This window comes from Triturus cristatus, chromosome 8 (genome assembly GCF_964204655.1).
Source record: "Triturus cristatus chromosome 8, aTriCri1.1, whole genome shotgun sequence".
Lineage (NCBI taxonomy): Eukaryota > Metazoa > Chordata > Amphibia > Caudata > Salamandridae > Triturus > Triturus cristatus.
The window spans coordinates 835,811,829-835,827,456 of NC_140591.1; the positions used below are offsets into that span (position 1 = coordinate 835,811,829).

The 15,628-nt window shown below is 41.0% G+C and overlaps 1 protein-coding gene across 20 annotated transcripts in view; it reads left to right on the forward strand.

The window, feature by feature from the left end:
- Positions 1-15,628, forward strand: part of MCF2L (MCF.2 cell line derived transforming sequence like) — a 927,044-nt gene that overhangs the window by 841,464 nt on the left and 69,952 nt on the right. For 15 of the 20 annotated variants that reach the window (XM_085622295.1, XM_085622296.1, XM_085622298.1 and 12 more), the window contains 5 exons: positions 172-264; positions 2,877-2,955; positions 3,076-3,142; positions 10,329-10,450; positions 11,518-11,610. In XM_085622295.1, the coding sequence (XP_085478421.1) occupies positions 172-264; positions 2,877-2,955; positions 3,076-3,142; positions 10,329-10,450; positions 11,518-11,610 (454 nt within the window). The remainder of the gene's footprint in view (positions 1-171; positions 265-2,876; positions 2,956-3,075; positions 3,143-10,328; positions 10,451-11,517; positions 11,611-15,628) is intronic. The other 5 variants (XM_085622305.1, XM_085622311.1, XM_085622309.1 and 2 more) reach the window with 1 other exon arrangement.

The following is a 15,628-nucleotide window of genomic DNA, read 5'->3' on the forward strand; positions in this document are numbered from 1 at the left end:
ATGATACCATATGAAATAATGTGCAGTGCTTTGCTTTGACTGTTGGGTGCTGGTAGCCATTTGAGTTAAGAACAGCTGGTGAATAATTGTTCACCTATTGCCAAGAAATAGCTGTGAGAAATGTTTTTACAATAAACAATCGTTTGGTTTAATGTCCATTTGTTCTTGCAGATGACAGCAGTTGGAATAACAGAGAATGTTAGGGGGGATAATAAGAAGTTTGAAATATGGTACAATGCAAGAGAAGAAGTTTACATTGTACAGGTAACGTGTGCCTTACATTTTTACTGTATGGTTTGACACCTGTGCTGGTCATAGTATTGGCGCCTCACCAGGCGATGAGCAAATTGAAGTCTAGCTCTTACTTTCCATCTTGTCTGGGCAGAAATGTCTGTCATTTAATACCAATGCCATCTAATTGCTTTAATCTGCTCCTTTAGCATTACCTGCTACAACTGTTTCATTTGAATTTCATTTTTAGAGTACACCGATACTCCAAAAAGTACTCTATCCCTACCACATCCTTATTTGAAACAATATTACTGAATTCCCACACCCCCACCCTGATCAAATTGCATTGTTACCTACACAGTAAATACCAAAGTGATTCAAATGTAGGTATTACCAGGATCTTTGACTTCCAGTTGGAGCCACACAGCAACAAAATGTTTCATCTTTCATCAGCAAACTTACGTCATATACTGACCTACTATGTCTTCCCCCACAGCCTACAGGACAGGATCACCGAATCCTTTCACAACTTCTTTGCCACCACATGTCACATTTGGACTTACTCCATACCCCTCTCCTTGCATGAGTTTGTACCTGCTACAAAATGCAATGTGGGGAAAATAAAAAGGAGTATAAAGATAATGGGTTACAAATAAAGGCCCAAATGGGAATTTATGAGAATCTTGGAGAAATAAGCAATTCTTTACCCATATTGTCTTATTGCATGTGTAAGAAAGTGGGTAATTAGTTGAGATGGATGAGAACCTAACTCAAGTAATAATCACAATCCTTGTCAGGATGAACCACAAAAGGCAATGAACCTGATGTCAACCATCAAGTAGCAATAGGACAGAGCCGACTGGCTTAACTTCAGAAGCAATGTGTAAGGTATTTATGTGGCACTTACACAATAATAAAGTCAAAACGTAATGCAAGAAAAATACAAACCAATTTAGCAAAATGAATATTTTAATAAAAAATTACACCACAATGACAAAAATCCAATAAAGGGAACAAGAGAGATGAATTTTCAAAAATTAAATCAAAGAATAGCGTCAAAAAGCGGTAACGGCAACCATGGTCATATGGTTGTGCTCGACTGACACTAAGGTGAAAGCTAAGGCCGACCATGATGGAGTGGGGGTTGGATACAGGGATCATGTTCGACCCGGTCAGAAAGTAATCTTCTGACTTAGAAAATGTCAGAGAAGCAGAAATTCTTCAGCAGATCCAGGCAATACGCTGTGGCGGTAGATGGGCTTGTTGATTATGGGGAACCACAGAACGAGGTTTAGGTGAAGCCAGTGGTGTAGGCAGGAAAAACTATGAGCAGGCAAATTTCAGGTTTAGTGATCAATTGATGTAAATACAGAAGGTCTGACTCCATTTTAAATATTCCGGGACTATATTTTCTGTATTTTTGCAAAATTATCAACATGTCTGCCTTTGACACAGATTTCGTATCTCCTTATTTTTTCAAGAACTGTGAAAGTGTCAAGTCGTTTAGATATAGACATCAACAAAATACCTCATGGGACATCAATCTGGAACAAGTGCTTTGTTTATCTCAATTTCAAGGTCAAACAAGGGACGATAGCCAAAACAGTATATTCTGAATTGTCATATATTTACTGTGCGAGTTTAAAGGAATCCATCTTAGACTAGTATCTTGATGCAAATTGGTTATATCAAACATTCCTAAGGTGATGTTGGAAATTCCAACTGAGATAAGATACAATATATAAGGACTGCCACTTGACCACCTGTCAACTCCATCCACTCGGGAGAACCCACCGACCCCTGCCCTCGCCGGCCTTTCAACCTCGGAAGAGAAGAGATCAGTCGCCAACTCACCACCATCCTCAAAGCCTCATCTAACCGCAGCTACCTTTCCCAATGCCTGGAAACATGTAGAGATCAGACCCTTCCTCAAGGAACCCTTCACAGACTTCCATCCTCAAAACTACCGTCCAATCTCACTGCTTCCGTTCCCTGCCAAAGTCCTAGAGAAGGCTATCAAGCTCCAACTCACTGAACACCTGGAGAGAAACAACCTCCTGGACCCATCCCAATCAGGCATCAGAGCCAACCACAGCCCCGATACAGCTCTGATCGCTGCCACAGACGACATCTGCACCCTACTTAACAGAGGAGAATCAGCCGCACTGATCCTGCTCGACCCCACTGCAGCCTCCGACACCCACGGCAAACTCTTCAATCAACTCTGCCAGATTGAAATCACTGATGATGCACTCAGATGGATAGCCTCCTTTTTCACATTGCATTGTATTTGAAAGTTTCACCCTGTCAATTTGTACAGCCGTTAGGATAGCCTCATCAATTGCCATAATAAATGCATCTTTTGAGTTTTGAGTGAGGGCTTGGTGCTGCAGTGCAGGCTTGTTGGGCTGGGATAGGGGCTAGGATGTCCAGAGACAGAAACCAGCAAACCTATCTTGTGCAAGTCCACAAATAAGAAGAAGAAGCGTTCCTACCTCTAGTTGCATGATGAACTGCCTAATTCACTGAAAATTTGCAGCAATGAAGGAAATATGTTTACTTGGAATCATTAAATTCTGCATCTTTTTGGGCACTTGGTTAAACTGAATGCATTATGGTATACTGATATTTTTCTCTGTTGATAGGCTCAAACACCTGAAATTAAAGCAACGTGGGTTAATGAAATAAGAAAGGTGCTAACTAGCCAGTTACAGGCGTGCCGAGGTAAACATTTCCTAAAGCAGTGCCAACTGTGATTTTATAGTGTGCATAGAAAATACTTTGTTGTTTAGTTTCAGTTCAGAGAGTGTGTTTTTTACATTGCTTACATTCTCTTCTTTCCAGAAGCCAGTCAACATAGATCTCTGGACCAGACACACAGTTTACCTTCACCATCTCCCTCAAATACAAGGTAGGGCAATACATATCACATTTACTATATATAGAAGACTATACAAACATAAACCAATGGATTTCAAGATTATTTAACGGTCAAACAAATAAACTTGTAACTTTTATGCTGTAATTAAAAAGGGGTACTGCATTGATTAGAGGCAGTTTATTGGGTGCAATGTCCACGCAGAAGAGGTCCAAGAGATAACAGGTATACACAGTCATTTGTATGCACTCCGCCGAGAGCAGAGATGTCCCTTGCTCAACCCATTTCCAAGTTGGACCCCAATTGACATCTGGTGAAACATTCACACCAGCACTTTCTCACATCATATAAGATGTGTTGTACTGTTAAGGTAGATCATCTTATTCCATGCTAGGTGCAAGATGTAGTAATTAAAACATGTGTTGCCTTGCCTTCTTAAATACACTTTTAGATGGCCATATTGGGCATTCCAGAAAAACAACTTCAACAGATTGTAGGTTTTGGTGCTGAGGTCGTAGCTGTGTAACAGACCTGCTGCATACAATATACATAGAGTGAACTTTGGGTCCAACTCTTTCAACCATTACCTTTCTTACAGCAGCCTCTTTCAGCCATTGGCTTGAGACTTTGTCAATCATGCCTTGAATAAGGCAGTGCAGTATCACCTAATGCTGTTGGTTGTTTGGGTGTTCCCTTCCGCCTCAACTCAAGTTCTTGTATTTTAATGGATCTGGGACTACTTTGTCTGCTCCTGTTGACTCCTCCTGTATGCCACACTTTAATGTACTAATGTTGCACGTGCTAAGATAATGGTTGTCTCTGTATAATGTTGGTAGTGAATGAGCAGCACTGCTTAGTTTGAAACATTGTTAATTACACATCACACAGTTTTGTTGCCTCAAGTTGTATGAAATGTTTCTCAGATAGTTCAGTGTATTTGTCTATTACTTCCTGTTTTTTTCATCACCCAGGCCCCATTTTCCCCAGATGGTTGCTTTTTAGTGATATCGTGATTTGCACGATGCTTTCACAACTCTCCACCATTTCTTCTTCACTAAATACCAGATTTTATGTTGTTTTGCTGTGGTCCCCAGACTGGAATGTGTGATGGTGAAGTTTGTAGCTCCTCCGCCAGATAGAACAGGTTAGGCTACCGGTTTATTAGCATCTGTTGAAGCCAAATCTTGCAGATTCCTATCTGCCATGCCAGTCTTCACCTGTGCACCTGGCTTGAGTGCCTGGGCATTTAAGACAGTGGCCTTTCTGAGGTGTTGGATGTGACTGCACAGGTAGTAGCCAAAGCAATTTACAAAGATAGATTGCATAATATTTATTACAGGTTATTCCAGTGATTCCCCTGCACAAACACATCTGTTAGGTTGGAAGAGTTATTGGCGGCACCAATATAGAAAAGGCGCCTGAGCATGACAGTGAAAGGCTTCCTATAGTGCCCAAGTTAAACCTTTTTACACTTGCCTTTGAGACCTCATTAGCTGTCTTTCTAGATTATTGTTTTTCCCAAAAATTCATACATAATACACATGCATAGAGGGGCTTTTGGCAATGGGCTTCATTGATTAGTCGGTTAAATTGTCATTCACATTTTACTTCTACCCACTATAGCATACAGCATGAGGCAAAAGGTCAGCCTACTCTATCCATTGGCTCCCTTCACTTTAAGTGACTGCTCTCAAAGCCTGTTCACGTCTACCTACACATAGCTCCATGGTCTTTTTAGTGCCAAAGCTGGTGCAAATTTTATGTTACTAAAAGTTGTATATTTTTCCTGTTCTTCGGCAGTTTGATGGTGATGTATTTTACTTCTTCTTTGTAAAGTTGCTCTAACAATGTAGCTGTCTGCTTGAGCAGGTAGTGAATATTTTTTTCTTGCCTCCTTCACAAATAATAGAATGTGTGGCACAACTGAAAGGCTTGTTATTTAAAGAAAAATCATTAGTGAAACTGCCACACATGAATGTTTTTTTCCATTATATTGTGATTTAATTGCAAGAATATGGTAGCTAGGTTTAAGCGGTAGCATGTTTTATTTTTATGGCAAACGATTGCACTTAACTAAATGAACTATCGCAGCATTTTGCCAAGTGCCTTTTTTTCACTGTTTAACACCTATTTAAAAGCGTGTTGATGAAGTTCCCGCCAACTCTTCTTGTTCTTGCTGCAGTGGGAAATTGCATTTTGTCAAAGTTAAAGAGACCCTCCGTTTAGTAATGGATAATTTTGGAGCTGGAATCTTGTGTTTAGTTTCCACGATTTCAGCATCCATATTACGCAGATGGCAGTCTGTCTCACATTCTTATTCTAGGAATACATTCTTTACTATTTTCACGTACCCAGCTGCAAATTTCAGAGTCTTTCAAATTTTTCACTTATTTCCTCCACATAGTGCACTCTGATAAAAATGGAGTGTCGACTGTCCTAACAGTAGAAATGTAGTTCGCTGTTCTTTAACGAGAGCTGCAGAGGTGGCTGATGGATCTGATAATGACTGGCTTACTGTGTAGCATTGCTTCCAGCATATTGCTTTTTTGTAACACTGTTAATAACAGATATTAATATTAGCCAGTTTAGTGGACTTAATGTTTTCATCTCAAAAGGATGAAAAAATTAAACAACCTCGCCGAAATGCCAACTTGAAAACTACAGTTTGCCCAGATATCAGTGGCTACGTCACTGTTATCTTATAACAAGAGCCACTGGAATTATGAAGCAGGAAGGATCAAATCATGTGGCAGGCTGACTGAATTATGCATTCGGAAAAGGCAAATTATGTGATGTGATGTGCCACATTTTGAGATAGTATTACTTCTTTATTTTGATATTTTTATACCGATTAACACTGTCTGAGCAAAGGTTTCACGTCATTAGTACCAGTTTAACACCCAAATACAGCAATAAGGAACCAGTCATCCTTTGCAAAGGGCCGTCCATTGTGGAGCAATACGTGTTGGCGCACTGTTAGTAACTTTTCAACCAAATGAGCTAGAAACAGTTTGTTTTGTTAGATAGAGTATTTGGGAAAGGTGTCAAATTCAAAATTATGTGGAAAATGCTACACCTGCAAAATCACATTAGTCTAGTAACCCTGCTTATAACACTTACTAACAATTATGAGCTATTAATTAGAGTGCTATTTGGAAAGACAAAACTCTGCTAAATTGACAAAACCGAGATTGAATGTACCCAGCATTCACCTATGCTTCGAGGGGCACAGATCGATTACCCCTAATCTTCATCCTCCTCGTCCCAGTACTGACTGGTGAGGCGTTTCTGCTTCCAGTCTGGAGGTTAACAATCACCCAAATGACTATCACGGGGTGGGGGCACGCCTTGGTCATTTGTATCCTCATTGGAGTGCCATGATTTCAGACGTATGGGTTCTACAGATTGTCAGTCAGGGCTATCAGATCCCCTCTGGACGTCCCCTCCCCAGATTTGTTCCTTGCTACCCCATTGCCAAGGGGCCAATCAAAAAGTCTGGCCATGATCCAGGGGGTTCAGTCTATGCTAGAGAAAGGGGCGATCATTCGTGTGCATTCCTTACAAATAAAAAAAGGATTGTATTCACTGCTGATCTTGGTTCTGAAACACAATGGTTGCCTATGGCCTGTTCTTGACCTCAAATTGCTGAACACAGATCTTGTTGTAGAACACTTCAAGATGTTTTCAGTCCAGTCTATTCTTCCTCGTCATGTTAGACCTCTTGGACGCATACTTTCATGTCCACGTTCATCAGACGAGCCAGAGATATCATTGGTTTGCTGTTGGCGATGATCACTTTCAGTTCCAGTTCTTGCCCTTTGGTCTGGCTTCCTCCCTGAAAGTTTTACCAAGGTATTGGCCCCAGTGGTGGCCCTATTTCACTTACAACTTATTTCTGTTTTATCCATATTTTGATGCCTGCCTCTTATCTGCTCCTTTTGTTTTTTAAGCCTCTGGAAGACCTCCAGCTGGCGCTTCGGACACTACAAGACTGGCGCTTTTTTGTCAACTTGCCAACATCCCAGTTGGAGCCTACTCAGACCAATTTGTCTATTGGGGTCCTGTTCGACACATTGCATGGGGTAGCTTGTCTTCCTGCACAGAGGGTGTCGTTGATTCAAGCCTCAGTGGATCATCTTCTGGGACAGTCCTCCATGTTGGCAAAGGCATGGCTGAGAGTTCAGGGCCTGATGGCAGCCTCAACGGCAGAGGTCCCTTGGGCATCTTTTCATCTCAAGCCCCTGCTGAATCATGTCCTCTGCTTTTGGAGTCCCAGCTCATGCAACTACAACCATCTGATCCCAGTGACACCGCCAGTCAGGAAAACATTGACTTGGTGGCAGACGGAGGCAAATCTGGCTCGAGGCATGCCATTCTGCTATCCCCCTAATGTATATCTAACAACAGATGCCAACATGTGGGGTTGGGGTGGTTGTTCGGAGATAAGGAGAGGCAGGGTTCCTGAATGGCTTGGGGAGCACGTCAGTCCTCCAATTGAAGGGAGTTGGCACCGATCTGGCAAGCCCTGATGGTTTTTTCTCCCGTTGATAAGGCAGCATGTTGTGGTTCGTACGGACAATCAGGTTTTAAAGTCTTATCTGAACAGGCAAGGGGGACCAGGTGTCGGGGTCTGAATGGCATTGCAGCTCAGATATTTGCTTGGGCGGAGACCTATCTTCTTGCTGTTTCTGCTGTGTATGTTCAAGGGTCACGCAACATCCAGGCCGACTGTCTGAGCAGAAAGATGCGGTCTTCGGTGATGTATCACATTTCAGATCAAGAGTGCAGTCGAGTGTGTGTGGCATTCAGGGATCCGTGGCTGGATCTGTTTGCGTCTCCTCACAATGCGATGCTTCCTCTTTTCTGTTCGGAGACTCCAGTTCCCAGGGTGCAGGCAGTCGATACCCTCTCTGTCCTGTGGCACAAGGGGGTTCTCTGTGCTTTCCCTCCCATTCCCCTTTTCCCGAAGGTGCTGCAGAAGATTCGAGAGAAGATGACATCAGTCATTCTGATGGCTCCTTTTTGACCTCATAGGCCTTGGTTCCATCTGATGTTGTCTCTTTCTCAGGGGCTGTATCTTCCTCTGTCCCTTCGGCTTACTTCACTCCAGTTACCCTCCCATCTTGTGTCACACCTTCCTCGTCTTCGGCTAATGGCCTGGTTTGTGAGAGGACCGTATTGATGAGTCTGGGGTGTTTTACTGTTGTGGCTCTCGATATTCAGGGCTTGCTTAAACCTTTAACCTTGAAGTCATACAAGAAACACTGAGTTTGATTTGGATCCCTGACTGTGGATAGTTTTTCTGTTCTTGACTTTTTGCGTTATGGGTTTGTGAAGTGCCTGGCTCCGTTCACTCTTTGTGGCCAGTGGGCTGCACTCAGGGCTTTTCCTGCGCAAGGTAATTTTTGCAAAGGTTCACTTTTGGTATCTCAGCTCCTGAAGAGTTTCCGGTTTAAAAGGCTGGTAGTGCAGAAATTTCTTTCTGCCTGGGATTTGTCTGTGGTCCTTAAGGGTCTACAGCTGTCCCCATTTGAGCGCTTTGATTCCTGTCGTTTGTCTTGGTTGTCTGCTAAGACATCTTTTCTTGTGGCCATTATGTCTACTAAGCATTTGGGTGAACTGGCGGCTCTTCTTTCATCTTTTCCCTTTTTGCACTTTTTTCCGGATAAGGTGGTGCTTTATCTGGAACCTAACTTAATTCCTATTTCTCCTCTTCTCTCCATCTGAACCAGGAGCTTGTTTGCTAGTGTTTTCCTCAGATGTGGAGGCTTTCTGGCTTTCTTGGATGTGAATTGAGTACTGTCTATTTATTTGGCTAGAACTAGTGAGTTTCGGAAGTCCTTAAGTTTGTTTGTCTCCCTTGGTTCTGGTACTCTGGGTAACAAGGTTTCTTCCCAGTCTATTGGCAGATAGGTGAAGAGGGTTATCGTTCAGGCTTCTGCTTCTGCAAATGTGTGTCCTCCTCTGATGATCTGGGGAATTCTACTCATGTGGTAGCTGCTTCCTGGGCTGAGACTGGTGGCTCTTCTATTCAGGAGATCTTTCATACGGCGACTTGGTCTTCTCAGCCGATGTCATTATCGTCTGGAATTGAACGGGAATGAGCATTCTTTTGGGACATCTGTTTTGCAAACGGCACTGGACTAATTGTCGTTCTTTGATGAAGGCTTGCTCTATTCGATTTTTATGTTGGTGTGCTTCTTACTTGGTTTATCCTCACAAGTCAGGACTGGGATGAGGAGGATTTCAATTTGGGGTAATGAAGATTACCGATAAGTAATAGAACAGTCTCTGTTCCAGGAGGAAAGACTAGATAGTGCACTGATTTGAGCATTTACTGCTAAGATCAGTGTGGCTCCAGGTGTGTGGTGTGCTGGCCCAGGCACATTGTTTATTCTTCCAAGATCAGTACAGTAAATAACATTAAAGTGGGTACTAGGGATATATGCTGTTTGCAGCAATATATAACGACTACAAATTGTGGTTGCAATTGTCATATAAAAAAGTAGTCTTCCAATTAGAGGTGCTTCGCTCAATGACACATCTTCAAATTTGCATAAGGAAGCAATATGGACGCCACTTGACTTTTTTTTTTTTAATCCAAATATCTAGCCTTTGATGTTTCGGCCATTATATTCATTGAAGACTCCACATTCTGAAATAATGTTATCTTGGGGAGGCTCCCGGATTCTTTGATGTTCACATTTTACATTCATAGATTGCTGCATTAACAAAAAAATACTTTATACACAGCAGAAGTAAGCTCCTAAAAGTTTTTTAAATGAATGCTTTAAACTTTTCTGTAGTTTACTAGTGCTAGTCCTGCACTTTTTAAAGTGTGATCCTCTGAATGTTCTCAGTCACACACTTTGCAGAGGCTTCCAGGTAAACACATGAAAGAATCCAGAGCTGGCGTCATAGACCATACACTGTCATCACTTTAGGAAATGATGGCCCTGTTGAGCGATGAGTGTCTGTCACTGATGTCTAGTCACTTACTGTTTCTGTTACTGTCAGCATTCTGCTGAGGAATATTAGTAAAGTTGCATACTTTGAATATTGATTACATGATTTACTTTAGATGACATTGCTTTTAAGGTAATATCTACTTTGCAAGCCAAACTCACAATTTATAGACAAATTTACACTTTTGAGAAGAGGTATTGAACATTTTATGACAGTCTCATTCTTTTTCCCTCTTTTTGACCAATATCAATAGTCCTCTCAGAAGTCACACAAAGAACATGAAAAAACTGGAAGAAAGAAAAACGGAGCCAAATCTATACCCAGATGTAACTGTCACCCCAATAGCTTTACCAAAGTTCCCAGAAAAAGGCAAAGGTGAGTCTCATTTTCATCTAAATGTTGAGGGATATCCATAGAGAAATGTAAAAAAAATCATGTAATTATCCACTTTATTGTTTTGGGGTTAGCTACGTGGCTGGGGCTTTCTTGTGCAAAGTAACCATCTGAATTTCCTCAGTGAAAGCAAAGAAATTGTGTAGTATATGTGCATGCAAAATTTCTTCATGACACTATTTTAATGGCATATGCTGTAGTGATTTCCTTTTCGCTGGTGCCCTGTTCTTTTATGTTACTACTGAGCTGGGCGATCAGACTACTTTTCTATCAGAACTGTTACAAACATCCTTAAGGACCAACCTGCAGAAATACCTGCATAACATTTTCTTAAGCATCCCTTTGTCTTTCTTTAAGAACTACTAGCACTCTCCTAGGGATTATATATGAATCACTTGGAAAAAGTAATCACATTGCTAGTTTATGGGGCATATTCCAACTCTAAATTCTGTTTTGAGCTATGTTGATTTGAAGCTTTTACTGTGCCCAAAAAAATGTATGTAGTTTTTGGGTCCTTAATATGCCATTCTGTGATTTGGCACCTGGTGTTTTAATTCTGTCTGTACAATTTGCCTACTTATATAGCTGCAACTACATGGTATGAAGGATCCTTTCTTGCTTTCCTGTTTGTTGTATGAGGAGCTCTGACAGGACTCTGGTTATAAGGATCGAAGTCTGCCATTCTTGCTTCTCCATCATAGGACATATAGTTGTTTAATGAATAGTTTGGGACTATTTCGATTCCCTCTGTGACCTTTGCATGTTTGCATATATACTATATATGTTTTTTTTCAAATCAATTTACATTGCAATATACGAAAATTCAAAAAACCTATGCATGTTAATTATCAGGTCTAATCCCATCGCCCTGCATTCAGGTTCCAAACCTGTGCACTGCTACACCTATTCTGTTGTATCCCTTGGCTCTGCATGTCTCCGTTTGTTTCCTCTATCTCCCATACACTAACGACGAGATAGCGCCTACCCTTATGCGCCTGTGTTTATCTGCACTTTCCTTTCTTCTACTTTAAATCTGTCTTTCTTTCTAGATGATACCATAATTAATTCTACCTCGGAATGCTCTGCACTGCCAAAAAAGCGCTTTACAATACAAGGCTTTACTAACCTCAAAAACCCAAAAGGTAAACCTGAGCAGTGTGGACAATTTCTCATTCATGTCTCCTAGGTTGTAAACCAAAGCCATGCTGGTAGACATTTTGCGAGGTGGGACCTCAAAAATGTCTGTGTTTGTCCATGAAAAACGTTCATTCTTTAGGCAGTGGAATGGAGGTCATTCTAATTTTTTCTCAGTTCAAAAGTTTTTATTACATTTTATAGATTCATCAGGTGTGCAAAAACAAATATTGAAAGTTAGTTCTTAAATTGATTAAGTTATTTTGATAAACTTGGATTGTAACTTGAAACTTTCTATGCATAATGCGAAATTGTGTTATTTTCTCACACCTCATTATATCTGCCTTCTGTCTTGTACCAAGATGTATTACTTTTGAAAGTCTGCAAGTAAAAAACATATCTGACTTATTCTTCCTTTAATATGCTTGTTAGCTCCATTGCCTGGGAGTTAAGCTGGAGTTGGTCCGTCTGTAAATTGAAATTTGGATTTGAGACCTCAAATCTAGCAAAAAGGAGGGACCTAGAGCCCATAAAGGTCCAGCATACATGCTCCAAATAATCTATATAATGTATAAAGGGTATGCATTTCCTAATGAAGTATGGGTGTCTATGTAGGTCAATGACTGTTCTGCAGGGTAGGCTGGGAGTGTGACCCTGCAAGAATCAAATGCTCTCACAAACCTAGATAGGTGTCATGCATCACAGAGGGCGTTTGCTTCTTGTCGGGCCAGCGCTGCAATGCCTGACTGGCACCCTCAATGGGGGCTCTTTGCCGTTGATCTTCTAGTCTGCTGTTTGGTGAAGTGCAGGTGTGGGGGCTTAAGGAGCAGATTGGTGTTAAAGTGTGAAAAGTGTGAACTTAAAAATAGGAAAAGAGGTACTTCTGAAAAACTTTTATAAAAAAGTTATCTTACCTATATTAAAATGTTTGATGCTATCTATTCGACTTTAGTTATCTTAGATAGCTATAGGTCAGCATGTTTCTAGCTTTCGTGTAGTCATTACAATAATCTAGTAGCTATTTGTCAGGACCGATATTAACCTAATCCACTTTGTGATTGGAGTTTTAATGTATAGGTTCATGGATTTGCTCCCAATCACACATACCCTCGTTTTGGTATTTATTTTTTATTTATTTAGCGATGACCTGTAGTTCAAAGACACACAGTAAACCGTAAAAATACAATTAAACAGTTGCATTTGTTGTTGCAATATTGTTGACAAGTTGCAAATTGTGAATCACATGCTTATATTTTACACCAAACGTATGCTTTGTTGTTTACACCAATCGCATGCTCTGTGTTGAATTAAATTATGTCCCCTGTACATATAAAAACTCCACAAAATGAACGTGACATATATTATTACAAATCCATCAAAATTGGTAACTCACCCAAATCGGGTAAAATTAGAGAAACTTCAAGTCGTACCCAATGGCACGCCGTTTGCATGCTGAAAAAGGCAATCAATGTCTGTGTCCATTGACCTTACTTGATTCAGAATAGAAATATTGTTCCGTTCTCGGATGCGTGGTCGGCTATGCCGTACTTACAGTTTGATCAGGACCGGCTCTCTGGACAACCTACCTTCGTGTGCCGTCTAGGTAGTGTCGGTGCACGGGTTGGTTTGCAGTATTTAACCTGTTGCTTTAACAGAAAACAGGTATTGCATGTGTGGATTCCACCTTTTTATCTTCTTTGGGAAGGGGCAAATGCAAATAAAATGTGGCAGCCATCTTGTCACCGTAATAGGGGTTCAGCCTATTGTGGATATGCACACTTGGGCTTAAAATTCTTTTTTTTTTTTTTAAATCTAACCATTTCATGGGGTATATTGGAACCGTGTTTACAGTGTAAGTGACCAAGTTGTTCCCCAAAGGTGAGTGAAATTGGGAACAGTTTCTGCTGGCCTTGGAGCAAGGGTCCAAGTTTAATGGCTGTGTGGTCAGTTCGGTTAAATGTTTAGCTCATCATTGTTGAGGTGTTCATTTGAACGGCCTCAATGGGTTTCTTGAGGTCTCTGTGCTTAGTAAGATCTGTCATCCTCAATCTTGAAGGTTTTAATGACCAGTGTGAGTTTTACGAGGTAGCCTGGATTAGTTTGTTGGTGAGCAGATTGCTCCTTTCAGCTGTGTAGGTCTAGGAGCAGTTGATACCGCTATTCGAACAATGTCTATGTTGTCTTCCCAATACAATGTGTTATTCACTTAGTGAAATATATTCACAATAACAACCGCTATGGGTTTTGTAAGGTGGACAGGGTAGTGGTGTTGGTGAGCGGGTCCCTCATCACCAAAAGTTATGTCGCAGTGTTTGGTGATCTCCTAGATCCCTGTCTGGTCTAACCTATGACAGGAATATCCATATCTCATGCCACGGAATGTCCTCATTCAGACCAATGGTATTGGAGGAAAGGCAGCAAATCCATTGTTCTTTTAGAAACAGTGCTTGCTTATTCATGTTAGGATGTGCTTCTAGTATAAGCCAGCAAAGATCATCTGATGTGTGACCGTCAGTCAGAAAATGCATACTCATTTTTGTGTTGGGCTTTTTGCAGCCAATCGTGCTGCGGTGTTCGTTGATTCTCAATTTGATAGGACCTGTAGTCATTCCCACATACTGTTTTCTACATGGAGAGGTGATTAAATAGATAGATTTTTTTGTGTTTCAATTTGTGTGTGCTTTTAATGTCCATACCCAGTCAGTCCCGTGTTGTACTTCTCTGCTGGTGAACTTGGAGGCACAAGCCACACATGATCCACAAGGGAAATGACCTACCACCGAGAGAAGAACCCACAATGGTCTTTGGTCTGACACCTTCATCTCTTGTGGAAATGTGTGTATTAACATGTCCTTCAAGTTTTTTGTTAGTTTGAATGCGAATCTTGGTGGTGGGAGAGACAATTGTCCTGTTTTTATGATTGACCAGTGTTTGTTAATGATCTTGCGTATCTGATTAGATTATGATGTGAAGATAGTGACACAAGTGAGTATATCTCCTTGTTGTCTTATCCTTGCTTCTAGTAGTATCTCCTTACTGCAATTCCGTGCACATTTGTGTGCTGTTTTTACATGGTACTTAGGGTATTGTCTGGTCTCTAGATTTTCCATTAGTGTTTGTGATTGTGTGTAAAAATCCTTAACTATGTTACAGTTGCGTCGTATATGTAATAATTGTCTATAAGGTAAATTATCATGTAGAGCTTTCAGATGGTGGCTGCTGTAAAGTAGCAGGCTATTTCTGTCTGTCGGTTTCTTGTTGGTTATTATTTCATTGTCTTTTTTCTTTGTCATCAGATCCAGGAATGGTAGTTCCTTATTTGTGATGGTTTTTGAGAATTTCAAATACAGGTCAAGAGTACTGACCCAAGTGCAGAAGGTTTCACAAGTCGTTATATCCCCGCTCCAGAAAATAAGGATATCATCTATAAACCTACACCATAGGAGGATGTTGGAGTCATATGGGTTGGTTGTGTTATAGATGTGTTGTTCCTTAAAGTGTGACATGTACAGGCAAGCTACACTGGGAGCGGAGGTTCTTCCCATGGAAGTACCCTGGGTTTGTTGCCATAGCTGTGTTCCGGATTGGGAAAAAATTATGCGAGGGCCAAGGTGGGACAATTCATGATGAAACTGATGGGTGTGTTTTCTAGGAGTTCTAGAGTCGCTTGTTGTGATATATTCGTGTAGAGTGCCTCCACATCTAGGGTGACCAATAGGTCTATCCGATTTGAGTTGTTATTGGATTTTATTATGTTCAGTATGTCCTATGTGTCTTGGATGTGGGAAGGAGTCTTTTTTTCACATAAGGTTGTAAAAAGTGCTTGCAGAACTTTGAAAGCAGTTCCAAAAGTTAATTGATCCTTGAAACTATGGGTCTACCCTTTGGTGGGGAGATTCCTCTATGAATTTGTGGCAGGGTATAGCAGTAAGGGATTTCCTTGTCTTTGTTTATTAAGAAGTTGGCCTCATGTTTTGTGATCCACCCCAGTGTTTCAGCTGTAGAAACAATCAAGACTATCTGTGT